This window comes from Geotrypetes seraphini, chromosome 19 (assembly GCF_902459505.1).
Source record: "Geotrypetes seraphini chromosome 19, aGeoSer1.1, whole genome shotgun sequence".
NCBI lineage: Eukaryota > Metazoa > Chordata > Amphibia > Gymnophiona > Dermophiidae > Geotrypetes > Geotrypetes seraphini.
In genome coordinates this window covers 11,347,660-11,366,725 of record NC_047102.1, presented here as the reverse complement: position 1 = coordinate 11,366,725, position 19,066 = coordinate 11,347,660, and the positions used below count along the sequence as shown (strand labels likewise).

Genomic DNA, 19,066 nt, shown 5'->3' with positions numbered 1-19,066 from the left:
TATTTTTATAAGCGATATATCAAATGTAAATAAACTTGAAACTTGAAACTCAAACAGCTTAGGAGTTGGGGTCGGATTCATTCATGGTAAATTATTACAAAGAAACCCAAGTAAACAGCTTGCGGATACATTTAAAGTTGTAGATAGGAATTCCCAAACGCAAGTAGCGGGGGAAGGACATAGTGTAGGGGGCATTACAGTCATCTGAGGGAGGGGGGAAGAGTGACACGCGGTGAGAGCACAGGGTTTAATGCTCTGTTAGAAACTTATCGAACATGCATGTTTTTAAGTTTCGCCTATGATGGGGAGTAGTTCCAGGCTTAAGTGAGTTCCTCTGTAGGATAAGCTTTTTTTTAGGCCTTTCTTGCAGGGAGGGGTAAGAGAAAATGCAGTTGGAACACAAAAGGCGGGCCGGGGAAATAAACTCCAATTCTTTCATCGTGTCACCGTTACATTTTATCTGTTATTTAGATCCCCTGTCACCCAGTCTCAAAAGGTCCTTCTGCCACAGCTTGAGATTTAACTACTTAATATAATTTTGGGTGCATCTGCAAACAACATCGTCAATTAAGCTCCTGGGCGTCATACAGGACAAAAAAAACGGACATATGAGCAACAAATCACAGACTTCGAATGATACGCTCCCTTTCCAAAGTTCTTGATTCTTCTGCGTTGAACATTCTGGCTCATTCTCTCGTCGTCTCTTGCCTGGATTATTGTAACATACTATATAAAGGAATCACCCAAAAAGAGCTAAGGCGCATGCAAATTATACAAAACGCAGCAATAAAAGCTTATAGAAAATTATGCAAAAAAAATTTGACCATGTTACTTCTCTTCTAATAAAAGCTCACTGGCTCCGGAAGATTTAAAGCGGGCAACACAAATCTTTGGAATTTCTGAACAGACTCTTGATCTCATACGCCCCCCACGAGAACTCTTAGATCAAACACCCAACACCTAACCATCCCATCGATTTGTCTCTTCAGCATGACCCGATCAACAATCTTCTCGGCAACAGCTCCCGCTCTCTGGAACGCAATTGCCCACCGACCTACTTGCAGAAACAACACTAGAACGTTTTAAAACAAAACTAAAAATGTTTTTATTTAAAGATGCTTTCGACCTTTAATCTAAAACTTGGTCATGACCTTTAACCTACATCTTTCCCATGATTCTAACCCCTCTTCCAATTGTACTACCCTTTGATGTCTTTCTATCCTATTTGACATGTAGTTCTCCCCCTTCATCCATTGCGTACCAGTGTGTCTGTCTTGGAAAATGTTACCTGATTTTATATTTTTATATATGTATATGGCTTAGAAGCTCGATAAGCGGAATATCAAAATTTAATAAAAATGTGAAACGTTCACTTCACTCATCATTCCCTTTTCTAAATCATCTATAGATATATTAAACATCACTCATCCCAGTACAGATCCCTCTCTCCAATGAGAAAAAAACCAACCAATATCTTTTAGCTAGTAGGGTCTTCTGTCTCCTACCCAAAGACTTTTTAATATTCCGAGAAGTCTCTCATGTGGATATGAGCGAGTCAAAGTTCATCACATTTATTAGCCGCTTCAAAAAAAGTCTAACAGATTAATAAGGCAAAGCTTTCCTTCAAAATTTTTGTACAGCAAAATGATTTAATATGGTTTAACCAAGGATTTTAATATGAATTAAGTAAACAGGCGTACAGTTAACAGTTGTAATGCATTAAAAAAACCAATGTTTTGTTGTTCTAGATTCATGTTTTAATTCTTTATTATTAATTTTTGAGTTATAATATATGCTTTTCCTTTATTTTGGATGACTATATAGCTACATAGTATATTTCATATTGTATCAGACATAATATTATGTATGTTGGATTGTGTTATATATGTATAAGATATATGTTTATGCAAATTCTAATAAAAAAAAACTTATTAAAAACAAAAACAAAACACACTTCTAAAGTTTGTTTCTAAATCCCTCAGTTTTTCAGTCTCCCCTTTTAAACAAGCCACTGCTGTAGTTATCTTGTTCCATCTTCAATGGTTATCTTGGGCCAATTTTATTTTTACTGCCAATTCTTCTGGAACTTTTTAAAAGGTTCTTCCCCCTATAAATCACTTGGCGTAACAATGTCTACATTTTGCAATGAATTAGCACTAGAAGGTGAGTCCAATTAGTGGGGGGGCTATCATTTATATGATATATCACAACCAATAATCTGCCTACAGAGGGAATTAACCCTTTCAGGACCATAAGGATCGTAGGCCAATTTTTGTGGTTTTGACGACATTTTTATGGTAAAAAGGGCTTGCAGATGCCAAAAAATTGATTTTTTTTGGTGAAATATCATTATTTTTTTAAAAAAAAATCAAACTTCTGGCTTATGGACAGTGTGGCAAGTGAATCTTCTCGTCAATCTGGCAACGACGCTAATGAATGAATGTCGGAACCAGTTTGTTTACATAAAGGCAGTATCCTATGGAATCCGTACATATCAAATTTTGAACTGTAGACTATCCCAATCAAAATGTATAGGATTTTAAAGTTATGGGACAAATATGTCCCTTGGTCCTGAAAGGGTTAAGGCTGTTACGGAACTGTGAGGCAGATGCGAAAAATTTCCAAAAATAACGGACACTGAATCGGTACCAAAAATGGCTCACGTACAATTTGAAGTTTTGCTCAGGCTAGGGGGCCTTGCGTTCAGATTTTTGTGTCTAGTCATAGCTCTCTGAGGTGGGTGCAATGGCAGAAATGATGACCTTTAGGTTGGAAGAGGGCTACAGCATCTGCATCTATGAAAAAGAAGAACAGAGACCTCTTACCACTGCTGGGTATAATCCTCATGACGGGGAGAGCAGGCCTCAGTCTTCACCGTCACTAGGTCCTCCGTGGCTGCTGGGGGATGTAGTGAATAGCATTCCCTGACATTTTCATTCATTCTGCCCTGAAAAGAGGAAAAGAAAAAACAGAAAGTCGGATGAATTGACTAATAATGTCCTAACACTGGTATTTATTGATTCAATTTTCTAGACCGTTCTCCCAGAGACGCTCAGAATGGTTTACATGAATTGATTCAGGTACTCCAGCATTTTACTCTGTCTGTCCTGGCGGGCTCACAATCTATCTAGTGTACCTGGGGCAATGGGGGGATTAAGTGACTTGCCCAGGGTCACAAGGAGCAGCTTGGATTTGAACCCATAACCTCAAGGTGTTGAGGCTGTAGCTTTAACCACTGCGCCACTCTAGAAATCAAAATGTAGCCAAAGTGAGCCACGTATGGGACAATGAAGCCATTGTGACATCACTGATGAGGTGGAATGAGGCATTATGATGTCACAATACCAGCTCTGGTTATCACAGTCTTGCCCAGAGTCATAAGGCAGAAATCAAAATGTAGTAGAAGTGAGCCAAGTCTAGGACAATGGAGCCATTGTGACATCACTGATGAGGTTGGCTCTTATTGGTGGAATGAGGCATTATGATGTCACAATACCAGCTCTGGTTATCAGAGGCTGAAACTTGTCACACTGTTTATTTATTCAGTTTTCTATATCGTTCTCCCAGAGACGCTCAGAACGGTTTACATGAATTTATTCAGGTACTCCAGCATTTTACTCTGTCTGTCCTGGCGGGCTCACAATCTATCTAGTGTACCTGGGGCAATGGGGGGGGGGGGGGGGGTTTAAGTGAGTTGCCCAGGGCCACAAGGAGCAGCGTGGGTTTGAACCCACAACCTCAGGGTGTTGAGGCTTTTTTAGCTTTAATCAGCTTGTCTGAGATAAATGGTCCTGCGTTAAAGATTCCTACTACCATCACTTCTACTCTTCCTGAGATAAAAGGCTATTTCTGAGATATTTCACTCACTGCACAAGTTTTAACATAAGAACATAAGAATTGCTGCTGCTGGGTCAGATTGGTGCGGTCCATCGTGCCCAGCAGTCTGCGGCAACCCTTAGGTCAAAGACCAGTGCCCTATCTGAGTTTAGCCATACCTGCGTATGTTCTGGTCCAGCAGGAACTTATCTAACCTTTACTTGAATCCCTGGAGGGTGTCTCCCCTATGACGGACTCCGGAAGAGCGTTCCAGATTTCTACCACTCTCTGGGTGAAGAAGAACTTCCTTACATTTGAACGGAATCTATCCCCTTTCAACGTTATCACTCATAACTTCTTGCTGTCTTCAAGAATACTTCAGAATCCTGAATGCTTGTCTCTCTAACTCTATCTTTCCACTGAGATCCAAAGTGTAAGAATAGTTTTGGCATTCTGAAACTTTGAGGTTTTGTGGTGGGGTGGTGGCAAGAGGAAACTATGAAGGACAGGAGAACTCATGAATTTTTTTCAAAATTTCAATTTTTAGCCCACATTTTCATAAGGTGCTCAAGGCAAGGAACAACACAACCACCAGATGTCACCCAAGCTGGGGGATGAGAGAGCCAGAAGCGCTGGTGTCATCCAGGCTGAATGAGAAAGTCCAGATTATTACTTGAGCAAAGATGACCAGCATAACCCCTGCAAAATTGCCACCTAGAATTAACTAGTATGTGAGACATGTGAATCTGTCATACAGGATGGAAAACGCTGGGTTTTTACACATCTTTGGGTGGTGGGAGGGGGTTAGTGACCACTGGGGAAGTACCGGTAAAGGGGGGAGGAGGGGGTCATGCTTTAATCCTTCCAGTGGTCATCTGCTCAGTTTGGGCATCTTTTTGATCCTTATTCATTTTAACAGATCTAGCCCCAAACATCTAAGGTTAAAGGTTTGATTATCCCTGCAGAACGTCAAAGTACGAAACCCGCCCAAAACATGCCTCCAACACCCCTCCTTAAGATTTAGACGCACTGGAAATAGACCAGATAGATGTCTGGAAAGTCTGTTTTGAGAAGGCCCACTTGGACGTTTTAACTAGTAAGACGCTCAAGTGCTGGTTTATGCTAGCCTTTGGACATCTATCTTTTTTGGATTACGAGCCTGATAGCATTTCTATCTATAATCCAATCTTAAAATCAGAGTGGCATCCCTATTAACATAACACACATTCAGGATCAACACGATTAACTGGGTAAAAGCACTGATTAAATTCTCTACATAGAGTATATTAAAAGTATAACCTCGACAGTATATCTTCTGAACCCGGACAACACACCAATTCCTTTGCTTCCACCATCATCCAGAGTTCTACTAACATGTAAACAGAAGGCAAGTCTACAATGGACGCAGCGACATTATGCATCAAAAGTGTGTCAAAATGATTAGAACACTGCACATACGTACATAATGTTACAATCCCACCTAAACACTATTTGGTAAATAAGTGCAATCAGAGTGTGTTATTTGATTGGTGAGTTTATACATGGGCTGGTCTCACACTTACACATGCAACTTATACAAGTTACGCACATACCTATGTCTATGGCTGGCCTTAAATGCTCACACCTAAATTATAGGCGTGCATTTTACTTATCATGCTTTAATAAAAGAAAGTAGGCACTTAGGCCCAGATTCTATAAACTGCACTTGGATTGGATTGTCAATTAGCTCAATCGGCATCGTTAATGAGCTCATAATTGTCAAAAAATTAAATGAATTGGGTGGTAGGAGCCTAGCTCAAGGCACCTACCAGAATGTGGGAGCAGGTAAGGGTGGATCGTGGGCAGATCTTGGGCCTAAACTGGACTTAGGTGCTGGTATTCAGGCTAAGAAAACCCTGGCATAAATAGAGGGTGCCTAAGATTTTGACGTCTACTTGCGCCCAAGTTTAATTTAGCTTCCGCTAGGCGCAATTCCATAAACGGCACCAAACTAAAAGGCTGACAAGAACTATGTGCTGCGTTTCTCGGCACCTATCTTTTTAGGCGCTGTTTACAGAATCAGGGCCTTAGAGCCTGATCTACAAAAGGGTTTAACCAAGCGCCTGCCCGGTTGACCTGGCCATCCGCCAATATTGAGAGGCAGGTACTTTTGTTGAATACTGCCTCTGACCGTCACGGCACTGTACAGTTACAGACAAAGCAATCCAGAGTGGAACCTGGGCGGAGATAGCCCTTAACTGGTCCTGCAGGGAGTCAGCCGGCGCCTCTCCTCCTCCCCAGTGTGCCGCGGCACACCTGAAATCTCAGGAGGCACACTAGTGTGCCTCAACACACAGTTTGTGATACGCTGCTTTACAGAATAGGTGAAACACAGGTGCATAATAGGCATAATGATACAGAACTGTCCCATTAGGGTTGGGTCATTCAGGAAGAAAACCTGTACCTTCAATCAGAACGAATGAACTTCTGGAGCGCAGGAAGGGGCTCGAAAAGGGGCACTCCCCCTTTGGCTTGCCCCTTCAATGGTGACCTGCTGCTGGTGCCGGGCCCCGAGTGGAGTAGCAGGACTGTAAATGGATGGCAGTGGGGCAGGACCAGAAAGTCAAATGGGGCCAAGACGCACCGACACTGCTTTAAACCACAACGTTCAGTCCTCCCAGGCAAGCAGGAACCTGGTAGCTTCTCCCTTCCTCATCTGTACCAGATAATAGTGTCCCCTGGCATTGGGCCCTGAAAAGAGCAGCGGGCTCGGAAAAGAAGGATCAGCAACCTGGAAAATGGTTTATGAAAAGAATCAATACATTCGTTCCTGTAATCTGAGACAGGACGTAAATAGGTAGATATTTTGAAGCATCTAGCTGGTATTGCCATTTCCTGAGACCTTATCAGGTTTCATTTCTTTCCATCTTCAGAATTATCCTTTAATAGCTGCACTGAGCTTCTCAGATCTCACAAAATCAAATTCCCCGTTACTATAGCTATCAAAATACTTTCAAGAAGTGGGCAGAGACATATTTATTGGCTTGATAATCCTGTGCCCTACATTTTAAAAAGCGAGCAAACAATAAACCAGTTCATTTAATTCCAAACTAAATAGATAACGATTCGCTAAATCAAAAAGTTACAAGTGGGCGGCAGCTGACATTCACAGGTACCAAAACAAGCCACTGCTCACAGCTATGAATAATCATTTTCCAGTGGGGTCAACAGCAGCAAACATATTACAAAACACAGCCCTCATGTGGTCTGGTAAATCCATTCTGTCAGCCGTGCTGGTGAGAGATGAGACAAGAATGAATATTAAAGAGATTCGCATTGTACGTAGGTCTGCCAATTCCCTCCTGGCATCATGAAGTTTGAAGTTTTATTAGGATTTTATATACCGCCTATCAAGGTTATCTAAGCGGTTTTACAATCAGGTACTCAAGCATTTTCCCTATCTGTCCCGGTGGGCTCACAATCTATCTAACGTACCTGGGGCTATAGAGGATTAAGTGACTTGCCCAGGGTCACAAGGAGCAGCGCGGGGTTTGAACCTACAACCCCAGGGTGCTGAGGCTGTAGCTTCAACCACTGCGCTACACAATTGCTCAAAAACCATAAAGCCCCTACAACTTTGACCTCTGCTCAAGATGAATTCCATTTATATTTACACATACACATATTGATTGCTTGCTGATATTCAAGGAGTGGACATGAAAGGTGCTCTTAGCATTGTTTAGTATCTGGCACGTTACAGTGCATGCGTTTGCATTGTTTATATTTCTACTATATGTTATTTGACTGCTAAAACAATAACATAGCACACACATCATTCATACACTTCTAAGACACATTCCAGGCATTTCCTGGTCATCTACGGGTCCTCCCTGACCCTTTATTGGCCCTCTAGGTCTTCTCGCAGCTTCCGGTACCATTTTCCAGTTGCCTCTGGCCCCGGCCAGTCACTTGCCAGTCATCTTTGGCCAATATTCTCAGGGTCTATCAGGCTGCTTCCTAGGGAGTCTTCTGACAGCTCCTGGTACCATTTACTGGTCTCTCTGCTAGTCACTCACCACATCCCTTCAGCCTTGGACCTCAGACTCTTCCAGATCTTCTGGCTGGAACTCCTTTCCCCACAGAAATACATTGCACCATTTTTTGTGGGGGGGGAGGGGTTGGGGGGGGGGGCTTATTTCTTTGAAATGCCTGTTCTGATTTGGCCCACTTTTGAACTCAATAGCTCTTTTTACCAATTATTTTTCACATGCCAAGTTTCATGTGAGATAGAGGAACCCAAACAGTTCAAAAAAGCGGGGGATGAACACAGAGGATCGAGAATCAGAAAATAATAGTAAATATTGAAGAACTAAGGCCAGAACTGGGCCGACTGGCACGGTCTGTGTCTGTATATGGCCGTTTGGTGGAGAATGGGCTGGGGAGGGCTTCAAGGGCTGGGAGGGTGTAGATGGGCTGGAGTGAGCTTTGACGGAGACTTCAGTAGTTGGAACCTAAGCATAATACCGGGCAGAGCTTTGGACCCTTGCCCAGAAATAGCTAAGAAGAAAAAAAATAAATTTATGGTTGGGTAGATTGGATGGACCATTTGGATCTTTATCTGCCGTCATCTACTATGTTACTATGTGATGCTGTGGTCCAATTTAGGAGTCATTGCCCAGGAAAAGGACTTAGGCGTCATCCCTCAGCTCAAAGTGTAGCGGCGGCTAAGAAAGCAAACAGAATGTTAGGAAATATCAGGAAAGGAATGGAAAACAAAAAAAGAAAATGTTATAATGTCCTTGCATTGCTCTATGGTAGGAGTAGGCAATTCCAGTCCTCAAGAACCACAGGCAGGTCAGTTTTCAGGATATCCACAATGAATATGCATGAGATAGATTTGCATCTCAAGGAGGCAGTGCATGCAAATCCTTCTCATACATATTCATTGTGGACTCTTTCAAAAAATGGAAACACATGAAAACAATCGAAGCATGGAAAATACATAAAGATGATCAAAAGAAATGTCACAAGGCGGTGAGGGATGCCAAAAAGGACTATGAGGAAAAAATAGCGCAAGAAGCCAAAAACTTCAAACCCTTCTTTAGATACGTGAAAGGGAAAAAACCCGCAAAAGAGGCGGTGGGACCCCTGGACGACCAGGGAAGAAAAGGGTACATCAAGGAAGATAAACAAATTGCTGACAAACTAAATTCCTTCTTTGCGTCCGTCTTTACGGAGGAGGATACCGCTAAAATACCAGAAGCAGTGAAAGTGTTTAGTGGAGTAATAGAAGACAGCCTCACCACAGTTGAAGTGGAGTTGGACCAGATATACTACCAGATCGACAAACTTAAAAGTGACAAATCCCCTGGACCGGATGGAATTCACCCGAGAGTTTTAAAGGAATTGAAGGTTGAAATCGGAGAGCTATTGCAAAAACTTGCCAATCTGACAATCAGAACTGGACAGATACCAGAGGACTGGAAGATAGCGAATGTCACGCCAATTTTCAAAAAAGGATCGAGAGGGGAACCGGGCAACTACAGACCTGTGAGTCTTACGTCTGTCCCTGGAAAGATGATTGAAGCACTGATCAAGGATAGCATAGTCCGGCACCTAGATACACACGACTTGATGAAACCCAGTCAACATGGGTTCAGGAAAGGGAAATCATGTTTAACGAATTTACTTCAATTTTTCGAGACCGTGAACAAGCAAATTGATAGTGGAATGCCGGTGGACATAATATATTTGGACTTCCAGAAAGCATTCGACAAAGTTCCACATGAAAGGCTTCTCAGGAAACTACAAAGCCATGGAATAGAGGGAGATATACAAAGGTGGATAGGCAAATGGTTGGAAAACAGAAAGCAGAGAGTGGGCATAAATGGGAAGTTCTCAGACTGGGAGAAAGTGACTAGTGGTGTGCCCCAGGGCTCAGTGCTTGGGCCAATCCTATTTAATATTTATATCAATGACCTGGAAGACGGAATATCCAGTGAGATCATTAAGTTTGCAGACGACACAAAGCTATGCCGGGCAATCAGATCGCAGGAGGATAGCGAGGAACTCCAAAGCGACTTGTATCAGTTAGAGAAATGGGCAGAGCAATGGCAGATGAAGTTCAACGTGGAGAAATGCAAAGTAATGCATTTAGGTAGTAAGAATAAGGAATACGAGTATAGAATGTCAGGCGCAACTCTGGGTAAGAGCGAACAAGAAAAGGACCTGGGTGTACTGATAGATAGGACCCTGAAGCCGTCGGCACAATGCGCGGCAGCGGCAAAGAAAGCAAACAGAATGTTAGGCATGATAAAGAAAGGAATCACGAGTAGATCGGAGAAAGTCATAATGCCGCTTTATAGAGCAATGGTCAGACCACACTTGGAATACTGTGTCCAACATTGGTCTCCCAACCTAAAGAAGGATATAAAACTGTTGGAGAGGGTGCAGAGACGAGCAACGAAGTTAATAAGAGGTATGGAGAACTTGGAATATGAGGAACGACTCAAGAAACTGGGACTGTTCTCCCTTGAGAAGAGGAGGCTGCGAGGGGACATGATCGAGACGTTCAAAATGCTGAAAGGCATCGATAAAATAGAGCAGGAAAATAAATTATTTACATTGTCCAACGCGACACGGACAAGAGGACATGGTTTGAAGCTAAGGGGGGACAAGTCCAGGACAAATGTCAGGAAGTACTGTTTTACGCAGCGAGTGGTAGACGCCTGGAATGCTCTCCCAAAGGAGGTTATTAAGGAATCCACTGTGCTGGGATTCAAAGGCAAATTAGATACACATCTCCTTATGAGAGGCATAGAGGGATATGGGTGACTAAAACTACATCAGGTGTATACCTGACTGGGCCTCCGCGTGTGCGGATCGCCGGACTCGATGGACCATGGGTCTGATCCGGAGATGGCAGTTCTTATGTTCTTATGTAAGTAAAATTCTTTAAGACATAAATATAAACAGTTACAGAAAGGTTACAGCCATTTCATTTGATTTCTAACCCACCGTTTCACAACAGCTCAAGATGAAGTACATTTATAACACGATAGTGTTCAATAATAATAGAACAATCTTACTACACAAAACCTATGATCTGAACTGAAACATACAGAAAAAGAATCTTGCCTATTATTAAGGTTACAAAAGACACATCTTTATTTGTATTTAGTAAATCATTTGCTTTCCTCATCTAAAACTAACTAGGAATCGCTCCCTGCCAAAAGAACGACATGCTGGTGTAACCAGAATAGCAGGTTTCCAGAACGCCAAGCAGTCGGTATCACCATCTGGAACACACAGGCACAGACTGTAGCAGATGTGTTTGTCTTCTTCTTCCAGCTTTGCCTCTTAGAAAGCAGACAGGAAAACCAGATCTTAAACCCCTCAAAAACAAGGTCTTTAAAAAAAGAAAACCAAATGTCTATATCAAACAACCATCATGAGCGGAAAACCCAAATTTGACAAAGTGATCGCTTGAAGATTGTGAGATCTAACAGAAAAGAGAAGTAATTGAAAAAGAAAAAGTGAATTCTTTCCATATAAAGGTCTTAAAAATTAGGCATGCTATTTCAAAATTAATCTAAAATCTAATCTCCCAGTGGGGCTCAACTCCGGTTCACATATAATTAAGACTAGAGTTCACAGCAGAAAACATAGGAGAAGGAAGAGCTAATTAAAACTAAAGTACATAAGAAAAATAACTATAATATTATCATTTCGTTGAAGCTGTAGTTAAACCATTTAAAAATTGTGAGAACCACAAAGTTTTGCAGCTGAAAAGGTAGCCAGTATAGATTTTTCAACAGTCAAAATTTACCTAAGCCAAAGATAAAATCTATCTACAGAAGGGCTGCCCAAGTCCGGTCTTCGAGATCTACTGGCAGGCCAGGTTTTCTGGATATCCACAATGAATATGCATGAGAGAGATTTTCCTGCACTGCCTTCTTGGTATGCAAATCTCTCTCATGCATGTTCAATGTGGATATCCAGAAAACCTGGCCTGCCAGTAGATCTCGAGGACTGGACTTGGGCAGCCCTGATCTACAGTATTATGTTCCTCTCCTTTTATCTTTGTTCACTAATGCTTTCAATCTGTGTAAATGGTAATACAGGACATGTACTATTTTGACCTATCTTTCAGGCGAGACCTCAGATTTGCAACCAATTCGCAAGATCTCACTAAACATCCATACTGAGACAGGCCGAAGGTCCATCAAGTCTAGTATCCTGTTTCCAACAGTGGCCAACCCAGGTCACAAGTACCTGGCAAAAACCCAAAGAGTACTTCCATCTTAATAATGGCTTAGGGACTTTTCTTTTAGGAAGTTATCCAACTCTTTTTTAAACCCTGTGAACTGCCTTCACCACATTCTCCGGCAACAAATCCAGAGTTTAATTATATGTTGAGTAAAGATATATTTTCTCCCATTTGGTCTAACTCTACTACTTAATAGCTTCAATACATGTCCCCAGCCCCATAAGAGTAAACAAGAGGCTCACATCTACCCACTCCACTCAGTAATTTATAGACTTCTGTTATATCTCTCCTGAGCCATCTCTTCTCCAGGATGAAGAGCCCTAGTCACTTTAGCCCAGTGGTCTCCAACTCAAACCCTTTGCAGGGCAACATTTTGGATTTGTAGGTACTTGGAGGGCCTCAGAAAAAAACAGTTAATGTCTCATTAAAGAAATGACAATTTTGCCTGAGGTAAGAACTCTTTAAAGTTGATAAATCTTTCCTTTTGGCTAAGTCTTAATAATAATATTGTCATTTATAGATAAAAAAAAGACATATGATCAAGAAACTGTTTTAGTTTACTTTTGTGATTAGGATAAACATACCGAGGGCCTCAAAATAGTACCTGGCAGGCCACATGTGGCTACCAGGCCATGAGTTTGAGACCACTGTTTAGACCTTCCTCATAGGGTAGTCGTTCCATCCATACCATTCTCATTTCTAATTCTGCTGAATCTTTCTTGAAATGCAGTGACCAGAATTGCACACAGTTTTCAAGGTGTAGCAGCACCATAGAGCAATACAAAGGCATTATAACATTCTCACAAACTAAGCTGAAGGCTTCAACATATCTTCAACAATGACACCTAGATCCTTTTCCTGGCCTGTGACTTCTAGCATAGAACCCTGCATTACGTAGCTATAATTTCTTTCCCGCACACATCACTTTGCTCACAAACATCATCTGCACAACCATAAGTCAGACTTCTTCCTCTGCTACCTTGGTTCCTGGCGGTTCCTATAAGCCACGCAGTTGTATGGGCCTATGAAACTAGGAGCAGGAAGCAGCCCAATGTGGACTGTGCAGCTCCTCCTCTTAACATGCTAGAGCGCTAAGTGGGCAAGGAAGGAGGCAGGGAGTGTGTGTGTGTGTGTGTGTGGGGGGGTCTAGATTAATGCCGATGGAGTACTGGGAGGAGGGACCCTGGAAAAAGGTGGATGTGGATATGCCACGAGAATGGGGTGGGAGTCATGGGAAATTCCTATGGTGGAAAATCAGTAGGTGTAGATTATTTCATGCCTGGCGGAAGATGCCAGCCCTTATAATGAAGGAATTTTGCGCGCACAATAAAAAATTACAAATAAAAGTATGCAGAAATATGCACAATTCTCAACTTTTTTGCACAGATTTTCCCCCCCACCAAAAGTAAAGTCCCCTTGTTACCAATGAAAATGTATGTTCTAAGCCTGGCCAAATAAATGAAACAAAAGAAAAAAGAGAAGGTAGAAGACAAGAAAGAAAACTAAATTCGTTTGCATCTTATCTGTTGTTCCTCAAGCTTTCCTGGAAAGAAATGAGGGGGTGAAAGCTAGGAGTTAAACAAAACATCGCCAATAACAAGAGCCAGAATAGAACCTTAGGGAACAACCATTAAAAGTAATGGAACTCTAAAAACCTAACTTGATCGTGGAGGGCAAGAGGAAACAACAATTCAAAACCAGACCAGAAACCCCAATATTGAACTATCTTAGACATGCAGAATGCTACACTGCATCACTGGCTGTAAATGGATTGAGAAGACCACACATCAAGAAGGAGCTCTACAGTCAAGAGCTCAGAAGATAACCCAGAAGCTGTACAAAGAAGAGAATAAAAACCAGATAGGATCAAGAGCCAGGATAAAGATAAAGCGCATGTGTGCACAAGGACTTTAGAAGGACAAGAGTCAGGGGAAGCTTTCTTTACAAAACGCCTAACTGCTACTTGAAAAGCAGGCAAAACCTTCATCTCTCTCGCCCCCGTTGTGCTTTCTACACCACTGAATGTGATGCGGGGCAGCGATTTAGTGCACATGCAAGGACGGACGCCAACATTTCAAAATAACTGGAGGGTGCCAAACACAATACAAACTTCTCCTCTAAGGACTGACTTGATCCGAGCAAAGAACTGAGTTGAAGTGAGCAAAAATAAACCTATTGGAAATCTAAATAAACCAGATTAGAACAGATCAATTAGGCTGTTGATAACAGAAAACCACAGCTCTTTCACACAAGCAGAACACAAACCTAAGAAGCCGGACTCTTCAAAACACTACAACACTAAAGAGAAAGCAATGCGTGTCCACTTATAATGTGCAAAATATTAAGATAGCAGATGTAAATTTCCCAAAACTGGCATATTCCAAATAAAACAAAAAATTGAAAATGATACCATTTTATTGGACTAAATATATTTTTCAATTAGGTTTCAGAAGCCAAAACCATTCACTCAGGTGAGGACAGTATACCTCTATTACAGTATCCTGTTCTGACCTGAGGAAGGAGGTTTTGGTCTCTAAAGTTAGTCAAAAGATATTAAAATTAATCCAGTAAGAAGATAGCACCTTATTTCCAATTACCATTTATTAATACAGCTACTACACTACTTTATCTTAAACAAAATATAAAATTATTTTTTCTACCTTTGTTGTCTGGCTATTTACTTTTTTCAGTTCAGTTTCAGCATGCTTTCCGCATCTTGTCAAGATTTCCTGCCCATTTGTCAGTTTTCTCTCTTCCATTTCCTTTCAGCTTTCTTCAATTTTCTGCCTCTCTCCAGATTTATGTTATTTTTTTACTATCCAATCCTCAATTTCCCTATTTTATTTATTGTGTCTACCTACATCTTGCCTCCTATTTCACGTCCTCTTATTCTCTAATTATATCCTCTTCCCCCCCATCTGGCATATGCCCTCTCTCCCCCTCTTTCAGCCCTGCTTCCTTCCAGCATCTGCCCCTGTCCTATTTCTATTAAGCATTTGCCCCTCTCTCCTCCCCACATCCATCCTTCATCTGCCCCTTCTCTTCTCTCCATTTCTATCCATCTGCTCCCTCTCCTCCCCACTTTCATCCAGCATGTGCCCCTGTCCTCCCCATTTCCATTCAACATTTACACTCTCTCTCCTCCTCTGTTCCATCCATCATCTACCCCTCTCTCCTCCCCACTTCCATTCAGCATGTGCCCTCTCTCTCCTCCCCACATCCTTCCAGCATATACCTCTCTATCCTCTGCACTTCCTTCAAGCATGTGCCCTTTTGTCCTCTCTACTTCCATCCAATATGCCCCTTATCCTCCCCACTTCATTCCAACATGCATCCTCCTGTCCTCCCCACTTACTTCCAATGTGCCATCACTGCCCTCCACATTTCCATCCAATATACCCCTTATGTGCCTCACTTCCTTTCAATATATGCCCCCCTTGTCTTCCCTATTTCCTTCCAGCATGTGTACTCTATTCTTCCCACCTTCCATCCAATGTACCCCACTTCCCTACTTCCATCCAGCATCTGGTTCCTTCCTTGATATCTCCACCGCTGTAGTTGCTGTTTCTCCAAATCAGCAGCAGTGGCAAAACAAAATGCAATTGTTGCAGGGCTGCCCGTAGCTGCTGGCTCTGCCCCGGAAGAAGAAGTGACTCTGGAGGGGGTAGGGCCAGCAGCCGAAGTTAGGTACAATGCGGACTTGCAGAGTGTATTTTGTTTTTGTTGTTAGTGCTGATTTGAGAAAGCAGAAAGAACAGTGTCTCTGGTGGGCAGGCTGTGCAGCGACCCAGAACAGCCGAGGGGCCTTGTCAGAAGGTGCGCAACCACGCAGCTTAGAGGGAATTGACTGGGAGTGATCATTTACCCAAAGAGCTGGCTCCTATGAATGCACATGAATCAGAAGCAGAGGAGTCCCAGACACTTGACTGATGATAGCAGAAGCTTCCTTGGGTGAAACGTGATATAGGAAAGTGAAAAGTGCTATGAAGGCTTGGCTGGGGGTGCTTTTAGCTGCTCCAAAAGCAAACACAAAAACTCCTGAAAACTAATCATTCTAACTAAACTCTCCTCCACCCCCCACTCCTTTTATGAAGCAGCATTAGTGTTTTTTATCGCCGGCTGCGGTGGTAAAAATTCTTACGCTCATAGGAATTCTATGAGCATCTGAATTTTTACCACTGCGGCCGGCGATAATAAATGCTAATGTGGCTTCCTAAAAAGGGGGTTAAACGATCAAACCATTGAACTGTTCAATAATGGACATATGGTAACAGACACAAGAATTCAGTCCTTTTGTGTGTGGCTCGACTGTAGCTAAATGTTTTCCAAATTCTATAAATAAATTGCATATTTGCTTTTTGTAACGTCAACATTTTCTCTGCCATTTTTAGCATATCCGACAATGATAAGGCATTTCCAGGGCCTATCTGTGAAAGGAACAGGACCCCAGAGGGCAAGGCCTTCCATTAGCAGGATGAGGCTTTAATAAAGAGGGAAGACACAGCAATAAGGCACTCACTTTACTACTGAAAGAGGCCTGAGCAAGGCTTTACTTTTAGCAATAAAGCTCTCCAGGATAGCTGCGTCAACCGCTGTTTTATTGGTAATTCTGCACAAAAATATAACGCCAAGGGAAAAGGTACTGCTTTGCCAATACATATTTTGGTTCCACCTTGCCACTTACTTGAGCCAAACATTTCAGGCAGGGGGGTCTTCAAACTACGGCCCCTCCAAGATCATTTACCCGGCCTCCGCGCGAAAGTTTACTGCTCATGTTCCTAACCATTGCGGATTTGCTCCATTGTGGCTGTCTCACTATAGCGCTCTGCAGTTCTCACCGCTCCCCACTGCGCGCCGCCAGTAACCCCCTCATGCGAGTTGGACGGCCAGACCCACAGCGCCGACGTCACGCTTCCATGCCGCGTGCCCCATCCGCTCAGCGCATGGGCTGGCGTGCGCAGCCCTGCTGCCGCTGGGAGGGGTTCTTGGAAGTTCGGTACGGCTGGCGGGAAACTTTTGACATTCGTGAGTTGCTGGATATTTGGGCTACTTTATTGCAGGGGTTTGGTGGTACTTCACTGAGCGTTCCAAACTTCAGTATGCTGTTTCGGCTCTTTTTGTGAATTCCAAACCTCATTCTGGCACTCCAATAGCTTTTCTCAGTAGTTACCATCTACTTCTTTCTGCAGGTGTTTTAGAGTGCTTGGCTGTGATCCCCTAGGACCATATGTTGGTTTTTAGCTGCTCCAGCGCTATTAGCAAGTAAGATATGTGCAATGTGCATAGGAATTCATTCATGGGGGTTATTTTTCTCAAACCACAGTCCGTCCCCCAACAGTGAACTGGCCCCCGTTTAAAAATGAGGATCCCTGATTTAAGGCTTTGCCATGGCAGCTGGAGACCACATACGTTCCACTAACATTCTCTCTGGATCTGTAGAGGTTTTCCTGAACTTATGTGATGTGTGTGGCAGTAGGGACTGGAACCAGCTTCAGTTCAATGGGGGATCGATTCCGTACAAACATAAGGAAGTTCTTCTTCACCCAGAGAGTGATCTGGAACGCTCAGAGAAACCTGGAACGCTCTTCCGGAGGCTGTTATAGGAGGAAAACACTCTCCAGGGATTCAAGACAAAGTTATTCAAGTTCCTGCTGGACCAGAGCGTACGCAGGTAAGGCTAGACTCAGGGCACTGGTCTTTGACCTAAGGGCTGCTGCGGGAGCAGACTGCTGGGCACGACGGACCAGTGGTCTGACCCAGCAGCGGCAACTCTTATGTTCTTGAATCTCCGGGAGAGGAGCTGGTGGTGTCTCCGGATCCGTGGAGTGGGACCGTGCCGTGGACTCCTCTTCCCGGTTGTCCGATGGAGGCAGAGTGCTGTATTCTTCGGGAGCTGCCCGTGAGCATCCGCCGCCCACCGAGAGCAGTGCGGCCCGGCGCTGGATTGTTCTATTTCTGTGCATCTTCCGCCTGGAAGCGATGAGTCAGGGCTGCAGCAGCTGGAAAGCCCGAGCTGATATCTGTCCCGTCTGGACTTTTGCCGTTGGGATTATTTAAAATATGCTGGGGCAACAGAGCTGCTTCAGGAAATTGGACTTCTGTCAGACTTATTTGATTTTTTTAAAAAAATTTTATTCCATTGTTTTTACCCCTATTTTTTTTTTTTTTTAATTAATTGAATTTCCCTGAATTCTATTGTTTGACAGTTCCTCCCTTCTATTCCTTTTGTATATATTCCTTTAATTCGTTTAGATATCATTCACATAGTAAAGTTAGGAATTTCTATGAAATATTCGACATGCTTCTCTCCTCTCCTTCCTGCCCTTCATTGTCCTCCCTACCCTCTTCTAACCCCTTCCTCTGTAATGTCGCCTAGAGCTTGTTCGAAGCACAAATGGAAGAAATAAAAACTAAAATAAATATAAAAACTAAAATAAATATTTAGCCTCATTAAGGAGCAGGAATCCTGTCTGTAGGTGTAACCTCAGGTGAGTCACACTGCTGCTTTCTAGGTAATGTTTCTCAATAAAGCTCAGGGCTCTAGGAGCAGTTGCTTAATTTCCCAAGTGTTATTACCAACATTACGCTATCCCCGAGGGAGCTATTTATGCTATCTTTCTCACGACGAACGCCCAAGTTCTTCCAGTCATACATTCTGCTGAATAGATATGCATGCATTTTAGGATGAAACGGCTTTCTTTCTCTGGGGGGTATTCCTTGGGGAAGCAACAGCAGTAATGCCGGCAGTTCAACGCTGGTAATGAACAAACCTAATTCCCGAGCGCTGCGAAACCGCTGTCCGTCCAAAGCTTTGTTTGACCCAATATAACGCTTCGGTTGTTGCCATGTGAATATTTCTGGCACACTCTGTTGCCTTCTTAGTAGCAGAAGCAACTCCTAAGAAGCGGGTAACGAAATCCGCACCCGTGATCAAGAAGAAACCAAAGCGGCAGAAGCACAAGCGGCCACATTGCTGCAAAGTTTGCAGAAACTTTTTACCTG

The 19,066-nt window shown here is 42.9% G+C and overlaps 1 protein-coding gene across 4 annotated transcripts in view; it reads right to left on the bottom strand.

Annotated features, from left to right (window-relative positions):
* PRDM11 (PR/SET domain 11) overlaps nucleotides 1-19,066 on the bottom strand; it is an 85,968-nt gene that overhangs the window by 53,462 nt on the left and 13,440 nt on the right. For 2 of the 4 annotated variants that reach the window (XM_033928232.1, XM_033928235.1), the window contains exon 2: nucleotides 2,826-2,947. In XM_033928232.1, coding sequence (XP_033784123.1) covers nucleotides 2,826-2,941 — 116 coding nt within the window. In that variant the 5' untranslated portion in view covers nucleotides 2,942-2,947. Of the gene's footprint in view, nucleotides 1-2,818; nucleotides 2,948-6,259; nucleotides 6,345-19,066 lie in introns of those variants that run through there. The other 2 variants (XM_033928233.1, XM_033928234.1) reach the window with 2 other exon arrangements.